Genomic DNA, 17,005 nt, shown 5'->3' with positions numbered 1-17,005 from the left:
CTGCTCGGACAGTTTCCGAGTCACGTGGCGAACGCGGAGCGAACGCGCGCGCACCTGAACGAAGACGCGTCCTACATCGAAAAGTACGAGGCGTTCGAGAGGGCGTACGAAAAATATTTATTATCCGCGATCGAGCGGGACGAGGGCGTGGCGAGCGCGCGAGGGGTCGGGGACACGCTGATGGATATGGTGGAGGAGAAGGAGCGCCTGCTTCGATCGTGCGGGCTCGAGGATATGTTTATGGGGTTGAAGGCGAACGAGAACGAGATTTGTTTGGCGTTGTATCCGGAGATGTGTCGAGCGGTGGATGGTGTGAGCGATGCGCGAGGGCGGTTGCGTTTGGTGATCGAAGCGGCGCTGGCGGGTAATCTATTCGACGCCGGCGCGGCGGCGGCGGTGCAAAACGTGGCGTTTTGCGACACCGAGCAGGCGGTGTGCGACTACCCCGAGGACGAGCAGAAACGATTCAACTTGGACGCCAGCCAACTGTTTGCGACGTTTGCCAAGGCACAGGAGAAGGTGTTACGACCGGAGAGTGGGTGGAAATTTGATAGTTTTGAAGAAATCGACGCGCGCTTGCGAAGCGGCGCGCCGTGGAAGCGCGTGTTGATTTTCTGCGATAACGCGGGCGCCGACACCATGGGCATGGTTCTCTTGGCGCGTTACCTCGCATCCTTGAACGCCGACACCCACGTCGCGCTCGTGGCGAACACCACCGCGGCGTTGAACGACATCACGTTTGACGAATTGCGCCGGTTCGTGTCCTCGTGCGTCAAATCCGACGACACCCTGCGCGCGCTCGTCGACGAGGGCCGAGTCCAATGCTTACCCTCCGGCGCCACTTCCACCCTGCTCGACTTTTCCAGGGTCTCCCAAGATCTCGCTTCGTACGTCAACGGCGCCAGCGTGCGCGAAAACGATTGGCTCGTCGTCCTCGACGGCATGGGTCGTTCGCTCGAATCCAACTGGAACGCCGCCTCGTACATGTCACCGGGCGTGGACGTCCTCTCTTTAGCCATGGTCAAGAGCGAGATCAACGCTCGGCGTCTCGGTGCTGAGGTATACGATTGCGTCGTTCGTCTCAACACCGCCCCGAACGTGTCGTGAGCGATCACTATTTAATGTAATCATCGCGCGTTGTCCCGGCGTCGTCGCGGTCCGTCCTCACTTCGAGATGCGCGGCGTCGTCGCGCGCCACGCCCCGCTCGCGCGCGCGCTCGTTCGCGCGGGAACGTCGCAGCCGACTTCGCGCGCGCGCGCGCGGCGCATCTCGACGCCGAGCGCGGCGCCGCTCGACGTCGAAGTCATCTTGCGTCACGCCGAGCCCGAGCACCGAGACGTCGTCAAACGCGCCGTCGAGCGCGCCGAGCGCGTGCGAGATCGATGGACGGTGGAGACGATCGAGTTTCTCGACCCAGGCGCGCTGCATTCGGTGGAGAACGCGGTGCGCGCGGTGTGTGGGGACGAAGTGGAAGTTCGAGCGTGGGGCGGCTTTGCGTCCGCGGAGCGACGACGCGCGACGATCGCGCGCGCGGACAGCGTCGATGAGGAGGAGATTCGCGACACCGTGCGCGTGTTGAGGGTGCAGGGGAATTTTATGTTCGACGCCGCGACGCATAGAGATTTTTTAGGCGCAATTCTGGGAACTGGCATTAAACGAGAAAAAGTCGGAGACATCGTCGTCACCGGAGAGCGGGGCGCCGACGTGATGGTGTCGCCCGAGATGGCTGAGTTTTTAAGCACGGCGTTGACTTCGGTGCGAACGGTGAAGGTAGAAGCCCGCGAGGTGGACGCGTCGGAGTTAAAAGTTCCCGAACCAAAGGTGGAGGACATTTTCTCCTCCGAGTCTAGCACGAGATTGGACGCTCTCGGGAGCGCGGGATTTAGGATGTCGAGATCGAAATTCGTCGCGCACGTAGAATCTGGAGACGTCAAGGTGAATTGGAAGGAGGTGAAGAAGGGACGGTACGATCTGAGCGCTGGAGACGTCGTTTCGTGTCGCGGGAAAGGTCGCTTGGAGGTGGTGGATATCCAACCCGCGAGAAAAGAGGGAAGGTTTGCTTGCAATCTTCGGCGCTACGTGTAATTTTAATTCTTTTTCGTTCGCGGAGACCAGTATCTGGGTAAAGGCGGCGGTGCATCCGGCGGAGGCGAGTTCGCCACTATGACCGCGAGCTCATAAGCCATCGTCGAGCCCTCTTCAATTTTCTCGCGCGTCGCCGTCGCCGGTTCGCCGAGCACTTCTTGCACGACGGAGCGTTCAGGCTCGTGTAAATTCGCCACGCGCAGCGCCTCCACGATGGTTTGCCATAGTCTTTTGTTGGACATACTTCCGGGTGATTCGAGAGCTTGGAGTAAACTTCGGACTCCCGTCGCCGTCGTCAACGGAGGGACTTTGAAATCTCTCGCGGCGTGCAAGACGTCGTCGAGCGAGTCACGATCCTCGCAAATGCAGCCGAGCAACACCCGCGTGTCCCAAGTGCCGAGAATCAATCGTTTGACCTCGGTGTTATTTCGAACCATGGTTCCGCTGACGATGTTTCGAAACGACGGCGACGTTTCCACGTCGAACGGTCGAAACTTTAGCGACGTTTTCAATCCCGACGTACAACCTCGAACAGTCACTTCGCCTACGATTTCGGCGACGGGGTACGCTCGACCGAGACCAGAGATGCGAAGCGACGGTAAATTGAACTCAAACACTTCCCCACTGTTGTTGCATTCGCCTCGCCGTCCCAAGTAATCCGGGTGGCCAGAGCATCCGCGCACTTCGACAAAGTTCCCTTCTCGAATATTGTTCGTGGTCGAACTGTCGCTCGGCTTCGGCAAATCGAAGTGGACGTCGATCACAGACCCGGATGTTGACACCCGCGGCGCGGTTTGAACCTTGGCGCTCGCGTGAACAAACTGTCGTTCATAGTCGATGAAGTGATCCGCGGTGCGTATTTCGTCGAAATCGTAAGAACATTGCTCTTGAAAGTACACGCTTCGCTCGCCTTCAGCCTCGACGTCGGCGCGTAGAATGACGTGCGTCCCGAGCGGCGGCATCACCGCCGGCGAACCGCCGTCATCGCTCGGTTGCAAAATCTCCGCGCAAAATCCCATGACGAAATTCACCGCCGCGCGCATCCGCGCGATCGCGTCCTCGTCTTCGTCTCCATCCTTCGCCGTCGCCGCGAGAAACGCGTCTCGCCCCGCGCGTCTCGCTCGTCGCGCGTCCGCATCCTCCGACCCCCTCACCCCGTCTTCATCGCTCGGCTCGCGCTTCGCCGCCCCTCTGACGATCTCATCGAGCAACTTCACCCGCAATTCGCTCGCCGCCCGTCGCACGCGCGCCTCCTCGTCCTCCCCTCGGGCCTCAAAACTCGCACCCTTCGCGCGCGCGTCGTCCCTCGCCGTCGTCGCGTCCGCGACCGTCGCGCTCGCCGCGAGCGCGTTCGACCACACCGACGTTTTTCTCGCCACCGTCTTCATCGTCGATCTCGCTCTCCCGCGCCGCCGCGCTCTCCCGCGCGTCGTTTCGCGTTTCCACGAATCGTGCGTTTCTCCAGCCGTTTTTTCATCGCGCGCTCGTTGTTACCGTCGCGTCGCGCCGTCGCGTCCATCGCGTCGATCGCGAGTAAATAAGACCAAAAAAGGCTCGCAAGCCAAAGACTGCATGACGTACGTACGACATTCGAAAGATTCCTTGACCTTGCCGCACGAGACGCGTCTCGGTCAGAGTTACGGTTTTCGTCCCGCGCGCTTTTTCGTCGCGAGGCCCCTCTCGATCGTCAAACGTCGACGCGAACGGCGCGCCGACGCGCGAACGACGACGGCGACGACGGCGTCGACGCGCGCGCGCATCGCACGAACGCTCGCGCGCGCGCGCTCGGCGACGCTCGCGACGCGCGACGCGCGGGGCGTCGTCGCGAGCGCGCCGCCGGACGAGGGACGCGCGAGGAGGATGTCGACGGCGCGCTTCTACGACGACGTGCGGGACGCGACGACGCGGGCGATGCGATACAGCGTCGATGGGACGTGGCGGACGTCGGCGTCGGGATCGACGTGCGAGGCGCTGAATCCGAGCAAGGCGAACGCGCCGGCGAATCGGTTTCAGGCGTGCACGACGAGCGAGGTGGACGAGGTGTTCGCGAAGGCGCGAGAGGCGCAGAGGACGTGGCAGAGGACGCCGTTGCACGCGAGAGCGGCGCTGTTGCATCGAGCGGCGACGCTGATGCGAGAGAACGCGGGAGAGATGGCGGAGGCGTTGGTTTTGGAAGTCGCGAAGGGGGCGAAGGACGCGCGCGTGGAGGTAGAACGCTCGGCTGACTTAATCGACTACACGGCCGAGGAGGGGGTGAGATTGCTCGGGGAGGGGAAACTTTTGATGAGCGATAGTTTTCCGGGGAACGACCGCACTAAGCTGTGCATGGCGAGCAAGGTTCCGGTGGGGATCATCCTGTGCATACCGCCCTTCAACTACCCCGTGAACCTGTGCGTTTCAAAGATCGCGCCGGCGCTCATCGCGGGGAACACGGTGGTGGTGAAGCCACCGACGCAAGGGTGCACGGCGACTTTGCACATGATTCAGTGCTTCCTCAAGGCTGGATTTCCCGCCGGGACCGTCCAGGCGGTGACTGGAAGAGGCGGGGAAATCGGCGACTACCTCACGACGCATCCCGAAGTCAACGCGATTTCGTTCACGGGCGGCGAGACTGGGATCCGCGTCGCCCAAAAGGCGGGCATGGTGGCTTTGCAAACGGAACTAGGCGGTAAAGACGCTTGCATCGTCTTACCCGACGCCGACTTGGACTTAGCGGCGAAGAGCATCGTGAAGGGTGGTTTCTCGTACAGCGGCCAACGATGTACGGCGGTGAAACTCGTCGCCGTGTTCGAAGAAGTAGCCGATGAATTGCTTAGCAAGGTGAACGCACAAATCGCAAAGATGACTGTTGGTCAACCAGAAGACGACGCCACGATCACTGCGGTCGTGTCAAAGAGCTCAGCCGATTTCATTCAATCCTTGGTCGTCGACGCAGAGAGCAAAGGCGCGAGGCTTTGCCAAGAGTGGCGGCGAGAGGACAACTTGATCTGGCCTCTTTTGATCGACAACGTCACGCACGATATGAAAATTTGCTGGGAAGAACCGTTCGGTCCCGTGCTCCCCGTTGTGCGCGTCAAATCTGACGCCGAAGCACTCGAACTCGTAAACAAGTCGAGATTCGGTTTGCAAGGATGCGTCTTCACAAAGGACATCGACCGCGCCATTCAGATGGCTGACGCCATGGAAACGGGCACGGTGCAAATCAACGGTCCGCCGGCGCGCGGGCCCGACCATTTTCCGTTTCAGGGCGTTAAGGACTCCGGCATCGGCAGTCAAGGCATCACCAATAGCATCAACGTCATGACAAAGGTCAAGTCGACGGTCATCAATTTGTCAAAGCCGAGTTATACCGTCGCGTAGCGGGTCGATTGAAGAGCGCTCGTCGATTGAGGCATTCGAATAAAACAAAATATTAAACAAAAATAACATCATCACTACGCCTACGAATGCTGCTTACCCCAAAAATCTAAGACTGCCCACCGCTCGGACGCTTGTTCTGCGACACCGCGCGAGCGATGCGGCACTCCAAATCTCCCTCCGCCGTGGCGTCGACCGCCAAATCGCACGCCTCGAAAACCGCCCGTCCCGCCGCGAGCGCATCCGCGGGCAAATCGTTATACAACTCCTCCAACCCTTGATTAATCAACCCAATCATCTCCGGCCCTCCCTTGAAATCCACCTTCACTCTCGCGTTGTTGGCTTTAAAAATTGCCTCGAGCGTCGAAACGTTTTGCAGCACCGAATCCACCGCGTACGGGTCCGCCCCGTACATCTCGCTCAGCGTCGGCAACGACCGTCGCAGCGGTCCGCTCACCCGGCTCGACGTCTTCACGTTCAACTGGCTCAAATCGCACGCGAACACCGGCGCCTCGCACGTGTCCCTAAACAAGTCGTTCTGCGCCAGCACGTCCGCGAGCGCCGCCTTCGCCGCGAGCGTCGTCGCGATCGCGCGCGGCCCGTCCTCGATGGGTTTATCCAGGTCCGCGTTGAACATCGCGCGCGCCGCGTCGTCGCGCGCGACGATCGGCCGCGCGACGACCGCGCCGCACGCGAGCGCCAGCGCGCGTCTTCGCGACACCGCGTCGTCGCGCGCGTCGCGCGCGCGCGTCGCGCCGCACCGCGTCGTCCCATCGCGCGTCGTCGCGCGGCCGATCGTCTTCGCGCGCGCGCGCGGCGCCGTCGTCGCGCGCGCGCGCGTCGTCGTCGTCGTCGTCGGCATCGCGTCGAGCAGTGGCGCGACACCGCGACGCGCGCGCGCGAAGAGCGAGACCGACGCGCGCGACCGCGACTCGAGTCGCGAACGCGCGCGACGACGGCGCGACGCGAGCGCGCGCGACGCGAGCGCGCGCGAAAAGCTCGATTCGATTCGATTCGATTCAGCGTCGACGCGACGATAACGAACGAGGAAACGATCGCGGTTGATGCGCGGCGCGCTGAGCTCGACGCTGTACACGCTGGGTGCGACGGCGGTGTGCGTGTCGATCGGTGCGAAGCACGGGGTGATCGAGGTGAGGACGGAGAGGATACGGGACGAGACGGCGCGAACGCTGTGCGCGGGGACGCTGCGCGCGAGCGACGCGGCGGTGGACTTGGCGTTTGAACTCGGGACGAGGATCGCGCGAGAGCTGGGATCGAAAAAGTGAGCGCGAGGGATTCGAAGATGGCGTTTTGGACGACGCGACGGGGTCGCGCGGTTCGGGTGTTGACGCAAGGGATCGCGTTGGGCGCGCTCGTCGCGCTGTTGCGGGTGGATTTGTATCGATTGAATCCGACGAGGGGGGCGCTTTTGAGGGGGGAACCGATGGCGGGCGCGGCGAGCGACGCACGAACGAGGGACGAAATGGTGAAACGCGAGTTGGATGTTCGAGTGGACGCGGAGGTGAAGGAGATTATCGAGAGACGCGATCGAGCGGCGGAGGAGGCGAACGCGGCGGTGGAGGAATCGCCGCGACTTCGCGAAGTCCACGTGGACGATGACCCGCCGGTGGAAACCTCGCCACCGCCGCCACCGCCGCCACCGCCGGTGGAAAACTCGCCACCGCCGCCACCGCCGTCGCCTTTACCGTCGCCACCACCGCCATCGCCATCATCACGGGTCATTTCAGATACGGTCACGTCGCACGTCGAGCGACGAAATGAAGAGCGAACGTCAAACGCGTCCGCCGCATCGAGCGAAGATTCCTACGTCGCGGCGGCGCCATCGTTCATGGAACCGTTCGCGCTTCGAGCGATCAATGGGCGCAGAACGGATGCGTTCGTCGTGGATGACTCAAGACCGAACAGGTGTGAACCGAAGCGAATTAATAGACGGATATGGGGTTCCGCGCGCTCGTTAGATTTCATCGTTCCGCGCGACTCTGAAGAGTGGCCTCAGAACTGCGACGGACGCGAGGCGCTTTGCGAAGTTTTGCGACGAGTGGCGAAAAACAGAGAAGTACTAGCCGCGGTGGCGAACTCGCAAGCGCCTGGTTTGACGCCATTCTTGGAAATGCTCATCGCGTTGAAAGTTCCAAACTTTCTCGTCATCGCGCTCGACGAGCCGCTGACAAAGCGTTTGGATGAGCTGGGCGTGCCCTATTACTTTCACGAAGATCCCGTGATGGGTAATCACAAAGTGAGCGCGAAGAAGTTTGCTTTGATTCAAGAGTTCGTCGCCGTAGGATGTTCTGTGCTGCTTACCGACACAGACGTCACGTATCAGCAGAACCCATTCGATTACTTGTACCGCGACAGCGACATCGAAAGCATGAGTGATGGCTTCGATAATGATTCAGCCAATGGATTCTTACAGCCTATCGACGATGTTTCGTTCGGTGAGGCTCGGCGGCGCGCTGGATCATTTCGCGTTGCCGCGCTCAATAGCGGCATGTGGTACGTGAGCGCCACTGAAGCAAGTTTGCGGTTGATGAAAATCATGGCGCATCGCTTGGCAACGGAAGAGTTGTGGGACCAGAGCGGGTACAATCTTGAGCTCTGGTTCGCGAGTCGCGACGCGCACATGACGTCAGGGGCGACAGTGCGAGTCATGGATCCGTTTTGCTTCATGAACAGCAAGGTCATGTTTCGAATCATTCGTCACTCGAAGCCTTTACAGCGAGAGAATCATCGCCCGGTGGCGATGCACGCGAACTATCACACGGACAAGGACAACAAAATCAAGCTCGTTCACGCGTATTACACCAAGGACGCACCGTTGTCGTCGCTCGACTGCATCACTGGCTGCGATAAGGGCTTGAAGTCTATTATTCAACTGGAGTCTGGTCACTTGCATAGCATTAATGATGGATTCATCGGAAGCAAGACGTGGACGAAAGGGCGCGCGGGCGCAAAGACGTGCGAACCTATGACGGCGTGGGATGGAAAAGTGGACAAACTCGATCGAAAATTGCACGTCATCAGCGATAGTGAGCGTGTGTGCCGGAGTGATTCAAAGTTGAGGAAAACTGTGAAGGAAATCTGCGATGTGCTTTCTAGCAAGTTGACTTTCGATGAGCACGGCGATGCCATGATCGTCGTCGCGGACGCCAAAGACTCCGAAGTGTTTGGATTGTTCCTAGAGCACGGCATCGAGAAGAATAGATTGATAAAGCGAGCTATGGTCGTCACAGATGATGAGAGCATCGCGAAAGCGGCGAGGGATGCCGGACTCGCCACTGTGATCCGCAAGTCGCAAAAGACTCCGCTCTCGAAAGCTGCTCTCAAATGGTACGCCATTCACGCCGTTCTTCGAGACGGTCACGGAGTCGTCTTCGTCGATCCGCGAGTCGTCTTGCTTGATGACCCTTCGAAATTCTTTTACAGAGATTCTGATTTGGAGTCCGCGAGCGATGGTTGGGACGATGCTTCTGCGTACGGATACGACCACGTCGTCGACGATCCTACCATGGATTGGAGTCGATTCTTGCACGGCGGTCGAGTGGTGAGCTCAGATGCTGGATTTTTCAGACTATCCCCGACCCAAGAATCTATCGCTTTCGCAGAACGAATGGCCACTCGTTTGACCGCCATGAAGGGCGACGTTTCGGTGGCGCAAGAGCAAGATGTGTTCAACGCGGCGGTCTTCTTCCCATCGTACGGCGACGTCGTCGCCGTCGGCATCCTCCGGCGAACGCTCAATTATCTGTGTTTTGCCAATTCAAAGACAGTCTTCTTGTTCATGCGCAAAGACCAAGCTATGGCAAAACATGTGCCAATCACGGTTGATTTCAGCTACCACGTTCGCGATGTGGAACGAATGCGAGATACGTACGCGTATTACGAAGCGCTGAAGAGCGGCGAGTCGAGCGAGGTACAGAAGTCACGAGTTCCTTTCATGAAGTGGGCGGCGGGTACCGGAGTTGAAACCTCGGGCGAAGAGTCGATCGCGCTCTGTGCTGTACCGACGTCAGCGCCGACGAAAAGTGCGATTGAATCACACGAGCTCGCGTCCAAAATTTCGAACGAGCGAGAGCGCGAGTGGTCCTGGGCCGGCACGCCGGGGATGAAGTTCCTCGAGGCTGGGAAATTGGCGACTCCTTGGGGCGAGGGTAAATGGGCGTTAGTGACGGCAAGCGATGGAAACGTGATACCAAATGCGCTTTGGGCCGACTTCGCGGGCACGCATCATCTCTTGAAGTTTGAAACCCCCGAAGGGAGCGACGCAGAAAATTCCATGTTTGTGTCTGAACGATGCGGCGACGGCTCGCTCGTCGTCGGGCGACTTTTGCCGGTCAAGGTGAGCGACGCATAGAGTGTAATACGATAGCGAAATATCAACAGTGGATTGCATGTAAGTAAGTAGCTAGTGTTATTTGCGTTGTGTGTGTTTAGGTGCCAGAAATGTCTGGGAAAGAATTGTGTGCGCGAGCGAGCGCGGCCTGCTTACATCGAGCGAGACTTCGTCATGCAGCACATCGCGGTGCGGGGCTTGCCCGCGCTCGCCATGTGAGCCGCGATGGAGTCCCAACGGTTGATGGTACCCAACGGGAACAGTTGCTTCGTAGCCGTTTCGAGCTCGGTGATTTCGTCGGCGCCCCACGCTCCGCCAACCTTGTCGGAAGCCTCTCTCTCAGCGCGGCGGCTGGCGGCTTCATCCGCCTTTGCTTGCCAGTCGCCACCCTTGGCCAAGACCAAGCACGCGAGGACGCACGCGGTGGCGTCCCATGGACCCTTGACGTCGTCGCCGTTCATCGCGGCGTCCAACAGCGTCTTCAATTCCTTGGCGTGATCGATAGTCAATGCGTCGCACAGGCTCTCGAGCTCGCCGTCGCCAGGGTAATCTACCCAGCCTTCCGCGACAGCGCCGATCGCTCGAAGTCGCTGTTTTTCTTTACGGAGCGCCTTTTTCAGTTTTTCGAGCTCCTTCTTCGCGTTCGCCTTGTCGGCCTTGCTGGCTTCGGCTGCAGCCTTCGCGGCGGCCTCAGCCTCAGCCTTGGCCTTCTCGTCCTCTTCGGCGAGCTGGCGGGCGCTATTGTTGCGGCTCATCTTCTTCGCATCGCGCGCAGCCTTTTCAATGGCGCGTTGCTTGATGCATCGAGGATCGTACTTTTGCGCGGCCTCGACGAAAGCACGAATCTGAGCTTGTTCCTTCTTCTTCGATTCGGCGCGAAGGGATCTGTTTTCCTTTTCCATTTGACGACGATGGTCGCGGTCGTGCGCCGTCTCCGTGTCGTTTTCTTTTTCGTGCGGGAATTCTCTCCACGAATTGAACTTCGCCGCCCAGAAAATGTAATGTTTACGCACGTCTTCATACGGCGCATCCGGGTCGTCACAGATCGGCACCGGCTTGGTTTCGCTAAAGCGAGACAACAAGTGAAAGTGCGGCATAAAGGTCTCGAAAAACTCACCCTCTTCGCACGAGGATGGGAACTTGTAATCCGGCGCATCGACGGAATCAAACTCCCGTCTTCTCGCCTTATCCGTCAAGACTTCCATCGCCGTCACGACAGCCTTATAGCGCTGTTCAATGCGCTCGGCTTCGACGGCGTCGACTTGCGCCACCCCGCGCTTATCCGGATGCAACGCGATCGTCAACCAGCGATGCTTTTCAAGAATTTCCTCCTTCGTCGCCAAGTATCGCTTCGTCGCCAACCCCAACGCGCCGTAGTGATCACCAAACTCCTTATTCCCTCGTCGCTTCGTCTTTTTCATCTTAAACTCCGGAGAATCAAAATCCACAAAGTCATCCATCGCCTCCTCGTCCAGCGCCGCCATCGACGCCTTCTTCGCCAGCTTGACTTCGCACACCGCGCTCAACCCACTCTTCATCCGCGCCAGCTCGTGAAACGCGTGTCCGGCGAACTCTTTCATGCGTCCACCGCCGACGTCGATCGGCGCGCATCCCGCGACGACGACGGCGTCCGCGCCGCCCTCGATCGCGTTCGCCTCCCACGCGATGCGCATCTTCGGAAACCGACTCGTCACGTGGTCGTCCACCGCCTCGCGTTCCTTCGCCTCCATGGCCGCCATCATGCGCTCGAGCGCCTCCATGTCTTCGTCCGCCATCGCGTCGTCGTTCGCGCGCGTCGTTCGCGTCGTCGCCGTCCCGTCGCGCGTCGGATAAAGCGCGCGCCGTCGCCATCCGCCGTCATCCGTCGCCGGCGCGCCGCCGGCTCGAGTCATTCGCGCGCCGTGTGCATAAACAGTGCGCCATCGCGAATGCGATCGTCTCTGCGTTGAAAGGTAATCTACACGCTTAAACGCGCGTTTTTTTGCGACCGGCGTTTTTTTACGACGCGCGTCGCGTCGCGCGTCGCCGCGAATCCGCGACGCCGCGCGTCGCGTCGACGTCGCGCGTCGCGTCGCGAGCGCGACGCGACGGACGACGCCGAGCGCGACGCCGAGCGCTCGACGCGATGCCGACGCCGAGCGTCGTGCTCGCGACGGCGGGATACGACCACACCGTGCGGTTCTGGGAGGCGACGCGCGGGGTGTGCTATCGAACGCTGCAGTACGCGGACTCGCAGGTGAACAAGCTGGAGATCACGCCGGACAAGCGATACCTCGCGGCGGCGGGGAATCCGCACGTGCGGTTGTTCGAGGTGAACGCGTCGAACCCGCAGGCGGTGACGTCGTACGATGGACACACGGGGAACGTGACGGCGGTGGGATTCGAGCCGCACGGGAGCTGGATGTACACGGGGAGCGAGGACGGGACGGTGAAGATTTGGGATTTGCGCGCGGGAGGGTATCAGCGAGAGTACGAGAGTCGAGGCGCGGTGACGAGCGTGGTGTTGCATCCGAACGGGACGGAGCTGATGAGCGCGGATCAGAATGGGAACATTCGAGTGTGGGATTTGACGGCGAACGCGTGCTCGTGCGAACTCGTGCCAGAGGTAGGAACGGCGGTGCAATCGCTCACGGTCGCGGGCGATGGGTCCATGGTGGTGGCGGGAAATAGTAAAGGGACGTGTTACGTGTGGAAATTACAGCCCGGGTCGAAGACGACGGCGCATTTTGAGCCGTTGCACAAGCTCAACTCGCACAACGGGTACGTGTTAAAGTGTTTAATTTCCCCGGATTGTCGCTTACTCGCCACGACGTCGAGCGATAAGACGGTCAAACTATGGAATTTAGATGGGTTCAAGCTCGAGCGCGTGCTCGAGGGTCATCAGCGCTGGGTGTGGGATTGTGTCTTTAGCGTCGACGCAGCCTATCTCGTCACCGCGAGTTCGGACACCACCGCGCGCCTGTGGGATTGCTCCACGGGCGAAGCCATTCGCGTGTACAGCGGTCATCACAAAGCCGTCACGTGTTGCGCGCTCAACGACAGCGCCGTCGGCGACGCCGCGGAGGCGGAAATTAGTAATGAATAGCATCGCCGAGGCGCATTGTAACAACCGTAGGAACGCAGCAGACAACCGCACACCTCGACGCGTCTCGCGCGCGCGAGATGCCTTCGCGCGCGAACGCGACCGCGTCGCCGGGGCGGCGAAAGGCGTTCTTCGAGATCAACGGCGCGGTGCCCCCGGAATCGGCGTCGAAACCGACGGCGACGCGACGACTCGAGGGCGACAGCTCGAAACCGAATTCGAACGCGACGTCGGTGGAAACGGTGGAACTGGCGCGCGTCGACGCGCGCGCGACGTCTCGGGAAAACTTAGTGAAATCGCCGGTTCGATCGTCGCAGTTGACGGATTACGAACGCGAGCGTGAGGTGCGTGGACGTCGCGATTGAATGATTTGAATTCAAAGTCGTCGCGCGGACAGACTGACGAAGCGCGTCGACGAACGAAACAGGCGCGCGTGCGACGAAACAACGAATTGTTGGCGTCGCTGAAAGTGCGCGAATCGAAAGATGCGCTAGAGAAATCCGCGGGCGAGGCGAAGGACTCGAAGCGAAAGAGACGAGAGAAGAAGGAGGAGACGCCGGCGGAGCCGACGCGACGAAGCGCAAGAATGCGAGGCGAGTCTTCGAAGGGGCGATGGGTGGAAATTGGCGAAGATGATAAGCCCAAGGGAGAAATCGACGAGGCTTTGGAGTGCCACTTGACGTGCGACGAGTACTGCGCGATGCATGGACTCGAACCTGGCCCGAAAATGGTCGGAGGGTTCCACGGTTGGGTGGAGGAAACAGAACGAATCCGACTCGGCATCGCGGAGAATGCGAACAAGGCTTGGGAGCTAAACGGTGGTGGCTCGGGAGACCGCAGGCCCGGAAAGGGCGAACAAGCTCGAGATCACGCGAGGCGAATGCTGTATAAGAATCCCAACGCGTACTTTTACCGGCACACTGGCGGAGAAGAGCAGCGCAACGGAGACTGGGATGAAGGCGAAATCGAGCGGTTCGTCGAGGTGGCGAAACAGTACGGCTGCGGCGACAAGTGGGGATTGTTCGCGTCTTACATTCCCGGGCGCGTCGGTTATCAATGTTCGGCCGCGTACCGACATATCATCATTCCGAGAGGTTTGCTGCGAGATGATTCGTGGCGTCTGACTCCGTCGGGCGAAGCGATTTTCGCCGGGCGGAACAAGTAGAGTCATTGTAGTATGGTAGAGTCATTGTAGTATATAACGTCGCTTACAAATCATTCCGCGATGTTATTCGCGTCTATTCGAGTGCGCACTAGCTGTGTATGTATGTAAAGGCTAAGCCAAAGGCTGCCATGTAACCTCAGAAAGATGTCCGTACAGACGAAGAGGCGTGAAAGTGGGTACGACGCCACGGGGGCGGCGCATCTTGAGTGCGCGACGAACGCGAGGCGCTCGTCGACGAACGTCGCCAAGTAATTATCCTTGGCGTATCATGGAGCGAGAAAATATCTTCGCTTGTTTGGATTGACTCCGCGACGTCTCGATGAGACACAGAGATGGTTCAATCCATTCGTGCCGGCGCAGTCTCAGAGCGAGACAGCGCCGTCTTTTTCGTTTTGTGCCCCCACGCGCGAGACGCGACGCGAGGTATTTTGTGTATTTCCGAGAACAAACCCGTCTGGTTCTCCATCGCCACTTTGCGTTTATGCTACAACGTCGGTTTCCTTCGTGAGATGGAACGCACCATAAAAAACTGTGTCGTCCCAGAAGGAAACCCACGTACGATAAGACGCCGCGCCCTCGCGCGAGCGTTCATCATTCGCCACTCACCATTATTAAGCTAACCTATCGAAGCAGTTGTTATCTGCCTAATCATTTGCACGAATGATTCGTCGTGTTATGAAATTATCGGCAGTATTTTGATGGATCGATCTGGGAAGGGATTTGTTGAATCTCCGTTCCGAGTTCTTGTTCGATGCGGAACAAATTCATGCGATCGTCGTAAGTAATAAGATTCACGGCGATGCCCAGGTGACCGAAACGGCCGGATCGACCGACTCTGTGCAAGTACGTCTCAGAATTCTTCGGGAAGTCGAAGTTGATGACGACGTTGACGGATTGAATATCGATACCGCGAGTGAAGAGATCCGACGACACCAAGTTGCGGCAAGCGCCGTTGCGGAAGTCGTGGAAGACGCGGTTGCGGTGCGCCTGAATCATCTTGGCGTGAATGTAGAAGCAAGAATATCCAAGTTCGGTGATTTTCCTAGCGAGCAACTCTACGCGAGTGACGCTGTTACAGAAAATGATGGATTGGTTGATTTGAAGTTTGCTGAAGAGGGTGTTCAAGCAGTGCACCTTTTGCTTTTCTTCGACGAAGGCGTAGTATTGGGTGATACCCTTCAGCGTGAGCTCTTCCATGAGATTGATAACGTAAGGCTTACGCAAATACTTGTCCTTGAAGTCCTTCACCGTGACCGGGAAAGTGGCGGAGTACAACAATATTTGTCGGTTCTTCGCCATGAAGTTGATCACTTGGGCGATGACGGGTTGGAATTCGGGTGAAAGGAGCTTATCGGCCTCATCCATGGCGAGCATCGTAGCTTGGCCCAATTTAGCCACGCTCTTACTCGCCAAATCGACGAGACGACCAGGGGTCGCGACGACGATGTGCACCGGCTGGTGCAAACGCATGATATCATCCTTCAAAGAAGTACCTCCTGTGGTAACCATGACGGCGACCCCCAAATGCTTTCCGAGTTCCTTTGCGACTTGACTCGTTTGCAGCGCCAACTCGCGCGTCGGCACCAAGATGACCGCTTGAATGATATTCTTACTGGTATCAACCTTCTCGAGGATGGGAATAGTAAACGCCGCCGTCTTCCCCGTCCCATTCTTTGCCCGAGCCAAAATGTCTCGTCCCGTGAGCGCGATGGGAATCGACTCCTCCTGAATCGGCGAAGGTCTCTCAAAACCCTTTTCAAAGATCCCCATCAGGAGCTCTCTCTTGAGAAAATAATCCTCAAACTCATTTCCTTTCGTCGCCGTGACATCCTCCGTGCGATACCGCTCATCTCGAGGCGGCAACGCGAGCGTGTCCTTCCAGTTTCCGTTTTGTTGCGGCTGCGGCGGGGGCGCCCTGCGCGTTCGTTCGTTCCATCCCATCGTCTCGTCAGTCTTCGCGCTCGATCTCGCGACGTCCCACGACGCGTCATCACCGTCTCTCACCGCCATCCGACCGCGCGTTCGATCCGTTCGACGCGCGTCCCGCGTTTCCCGCGTTCCCGCGCGTTCGAGAACCCCAAAATTCTGCCAAATCCCGAGATCGCCTCGATCGTCCTCGATCGCCGCGCGTCGCGTCGCGCGCGACGCGTCATCGCCCTCGCGCACCGCGCGATCGCGCGTCCAATATATCGCCGCATCGCGCGCTGACGCACCCGTACCCGTAGCCCTGCATCGCGAGCGTCGTCGCGCGTTGAATTGTGACGCGCGTCGGCGTCGCAGGCGCGTTTCAGCCACTGGCACCGCGCGCGAGTGTGATGTTCGGGACGCGCGCGGCGCGCGGCGGCGACGCCGCACGTCGCGACGTCGCGCGCGCGGTGGGACGCGCGCGGAGGGACGAGCGTCGCGCGCGGGCGTCGCGGGCGCGCGCGCGCGCGAATCGATGACGGTCGAGGACGAGATGGAGTCGAAAAAGCGCGCGCGAATTGATGACGACGACGACGACGACGACGACGACGCGACGACGTCGTCGAGCGAAGAAGCGGCGATGCGCGAGGACGCGGTCGACCGACGCGAGGCGTACGAGCTGTCGGTGCGCGAGCGGGCGGAGATTTACGGCGTCGACGGTCGAGCGGAGGCGCGCGTGAAGCGGGAGTGCGCGAACAACTTTAAGCTGGCGCACGCGCACGAGCTGGCGCTGTGGACGCTGCTGCCGGAAAGCGCGAAGGAGTGCGTGAATCCGCGATGGGCGTTTGTGAGGAATAAACCGCTGATCGATCGAGTGGTGATGATTCTGGCGCCGGGGTTGGATCACGCGAGATGGTGCGACGAAGGCGCAACGACGTGCCCGCGGATGAAGCGCGAGCTCGGGGAGGGGTTGAGGACGATTTGCGAGAGCCCGACGGCGGTTGGGATGACGCTTTGTAAGGCGTTGATGTATTCGGTGCACGGGAAGAACGGTCAGGA

The 17,005-nt window shown here is 59.6% G+C and overlaps 12 protein-coding genes across 12 annotated transcripts; 7 read left to right on the top strand and 5 right to left on the bottom strand.

Annotated features, from left to right (window-relative positions):
* Nucleotides 1-180: 180 nt before the first annotated feature.
* On the top strand, nucleotides 181-1,107 carry OSTLU_15757 (predicted protein; the record flags this gene model as incomplete). Its single annotated transcript, XM_001418410.1, has 1 exon — nucleotides 181-1,107. The coding sequence occupies one exon, from the start codon at nucleotides 181-183 to the stop codon at nucleotides 1,105-1,107; it is 927 nt and encodes a 308-aa protein (XP_001418447.1).
* A 67-nt stretch (nucleotides 1,108-1,174) lies between these two features.
* OSTLU_41009 (predicted protein) lies at nucleotides 1,175-2,086 on the top strand (the record flags this gene model as incomplete). Its single annotated transcript, XM_001418409.1, has 1 exon — nucleotides 1,175-2,086. One exon carries the CDS (start codon nucleotides 1,175-1,177, stop codon nucleotides 2,084-2,086), a length of 912 nt encoding a protein of 303 aa, XP_001418446.1.
* Nucleotides 2,087-2,088: 2 nt separating this feature from the next.
* OSTLU_15756 (predicted protein) lies at nucleotides 2,089-3,474 on the bottom strand (the record flags this gene model as incomplete). Its single annotated transcript, XM_001418179.1, has 1 exon — nucleotides 2,089-3,474. The coding sequence occupies one exon, from the start codon at nucleotides 3,472-3,474 to the stop codon at nucleotides 2,089-2,091; it is 1,386 nt and encodes a 461-aa protein (XP_001418216.1).
* Nucleotides 3,475-3,997: 523 nt separating this feature from the next.
* Nucleotides 3,998-5,446, top strand: OSTLU_12614 (predicted protein; the record flags this gene model as incomplete). The annotated part of the gene is made up of 1 exon (XM_001418408.1): nucleotides 3,998-5,446. The coding sequence occupies one exon, from the start codon at nucleotides 3,998-4,000 to the stop codon at nucleotides 5,444-5,446; it is 1,449 nt and encodes a 482-aa protein (XP_001418445.1).
* A 106-nt stretch (nucleotides 5,447-5,552) lies between these two features.
* OSTLU_15754 (predicted protein) lies at nucleotides 5,553-6,080 on the bottom strand (the record flags this gene model as incomplete). The annotated part of the gene is made up of 1 exon (XM_001418178.1): nucleotides 5,553-6,080. One exon carries the CDS (start codon nucleotides 6,078-6,080, stop codon nucleotides 5,553-5,555), a length of 528 nt encoding a protein of 175 aa, XP_001418215.1.
* Nucleotides 6,081-6,507: 427 nt separating this feature from the next.
* Nucleotides 6,508-6,729, top strand: OSTLU_32131 (predicted protein; the record flags this gene model as incomplete). Its single annotated transcript, XM_001418407.1, has 1 exon — nucleotides 6,508-6,729. The coding sequence occupies one exon, from the start codon at nucleotides 6,508-6,510 to the stop codon at nucleotides 6,727-6,729; it is 222 nt and encodes a 73-aa protein (XP_001418444.1).
* Nucleotides 6,730-7,292: 563 nt separating this feature from the next.
* OSTLU_41230 (predicted protein) lies at nucleotides 7,293-8,264 on the top strand (the record flags this gene model as incomplete). Its single annotated transcript, XM_001418406.1, has 1 exon — nucleotides 7,293-8,264. A coding segment is annotated over one exon (972 nt), but the record flags the coding sequence as incomplete, so codon positions are not given.
* A 2,120-nt stretch (nucleotides 8,265-10,384) lies between these two features.
* On the bottom strand, nucleotides 10,385-11,176 carry OSTLU_4973 (predicted protein; the record flags this gene model as incomplete). The annotated part of the gene is made up of 1 exon (XM_001418177.1): nucleotides 10,385-11,176. A coding segment is annotated over one exon (792 nt), but the record flags the coding sequence as incomplete, so codon positions are not given.
* A 135-nt stretch (nucleotides 11,177-11,311) lies between these two features.
* On the bottom strand, nucleotides 11,312-11,569 carry OSTLU_94496 (predicted protein; the record flags this gene model as incomplete). Its single annotated transcript, XM_001418176.1, has 1 exon — nucleotides 11,312-11,569. A coding segment is annotated over one exon (258 nt), but the record flags the coding sequence as incomplete, so codon positions are not given.
* Nucleotides 11,570-11,919: 350 nt separating this feature from the next.
* OSTLU_32128 (predicted protein) lies at nucleotides 11,920-12,879 on the top strand (the record flags this gene model as incomplete). Its single annotated transcript, XM_001418405.1, has 1 exon — nucleotides 11,920-12,879. The coding sequence occupies one exon, from the start codon at nucleotides 11,920-11,922 to the stop codon at nucleotides 12,877-12,879; it is 960 nt and encodes a 319-aa protein (XP_001418442.1).
* A 367-nt stretch (nucleotides 12,880-13,246) lies between these two features.
* Nucleotides 13,247-14,041, top strand: OSTLU_87504 (predicted protein; the record flags this gene model as incomplete). The annotated part of the gene is made up of 1 exon (XM_001418404.1): nucleotides 13,247-14,041. A coding segment is annotated over one exon (795 nt), but the record flags the coding sequence as incomplete, so codon positions are not given.
* Nucleotides 14,042-14,069: 28 nt separating this feature from the next.
* Nucleotides 14,070-15,982, bottom strand: OSTLU_49732 (predicted protein; the record flags this gene model as incomplete). The annotated part of the gene is made up of 1 exon (XM_001418175.1): nucleotides 14,070-15,982. The coding sequence occupies one exon, from the start codon at nucleotides 15,980-15,982 to the stop codon at nucleotides 14,723-14,725; it is 1,260 nt and encodes a 419-aa protein (XP_001418212.1). The 3' UTR covers nucleotides 14,070-14,722.
* Nucleotides 15,983-17,005: the final 1,023 nt, after the last annotated feature.

This window comes from Ostreococcus lucimarinus, chromosome 6, assembly GCF_000092065.1.
Source record: "Ostreococcus lucimarinus CCE9901 chromosome 6, complete sequence".
NCBI classification, from domain to species: Eukaryota; Viridiplantae; Chlorophyta; class Mamiellophyceae; order Mamiellales; family Bathycoccaceae; genus Ostreococcus; species Ostreococcus sp. 'lucimarinus'.
This window is presented reverse-complemented; position numbering and strand designations above follow the sequence as displayed.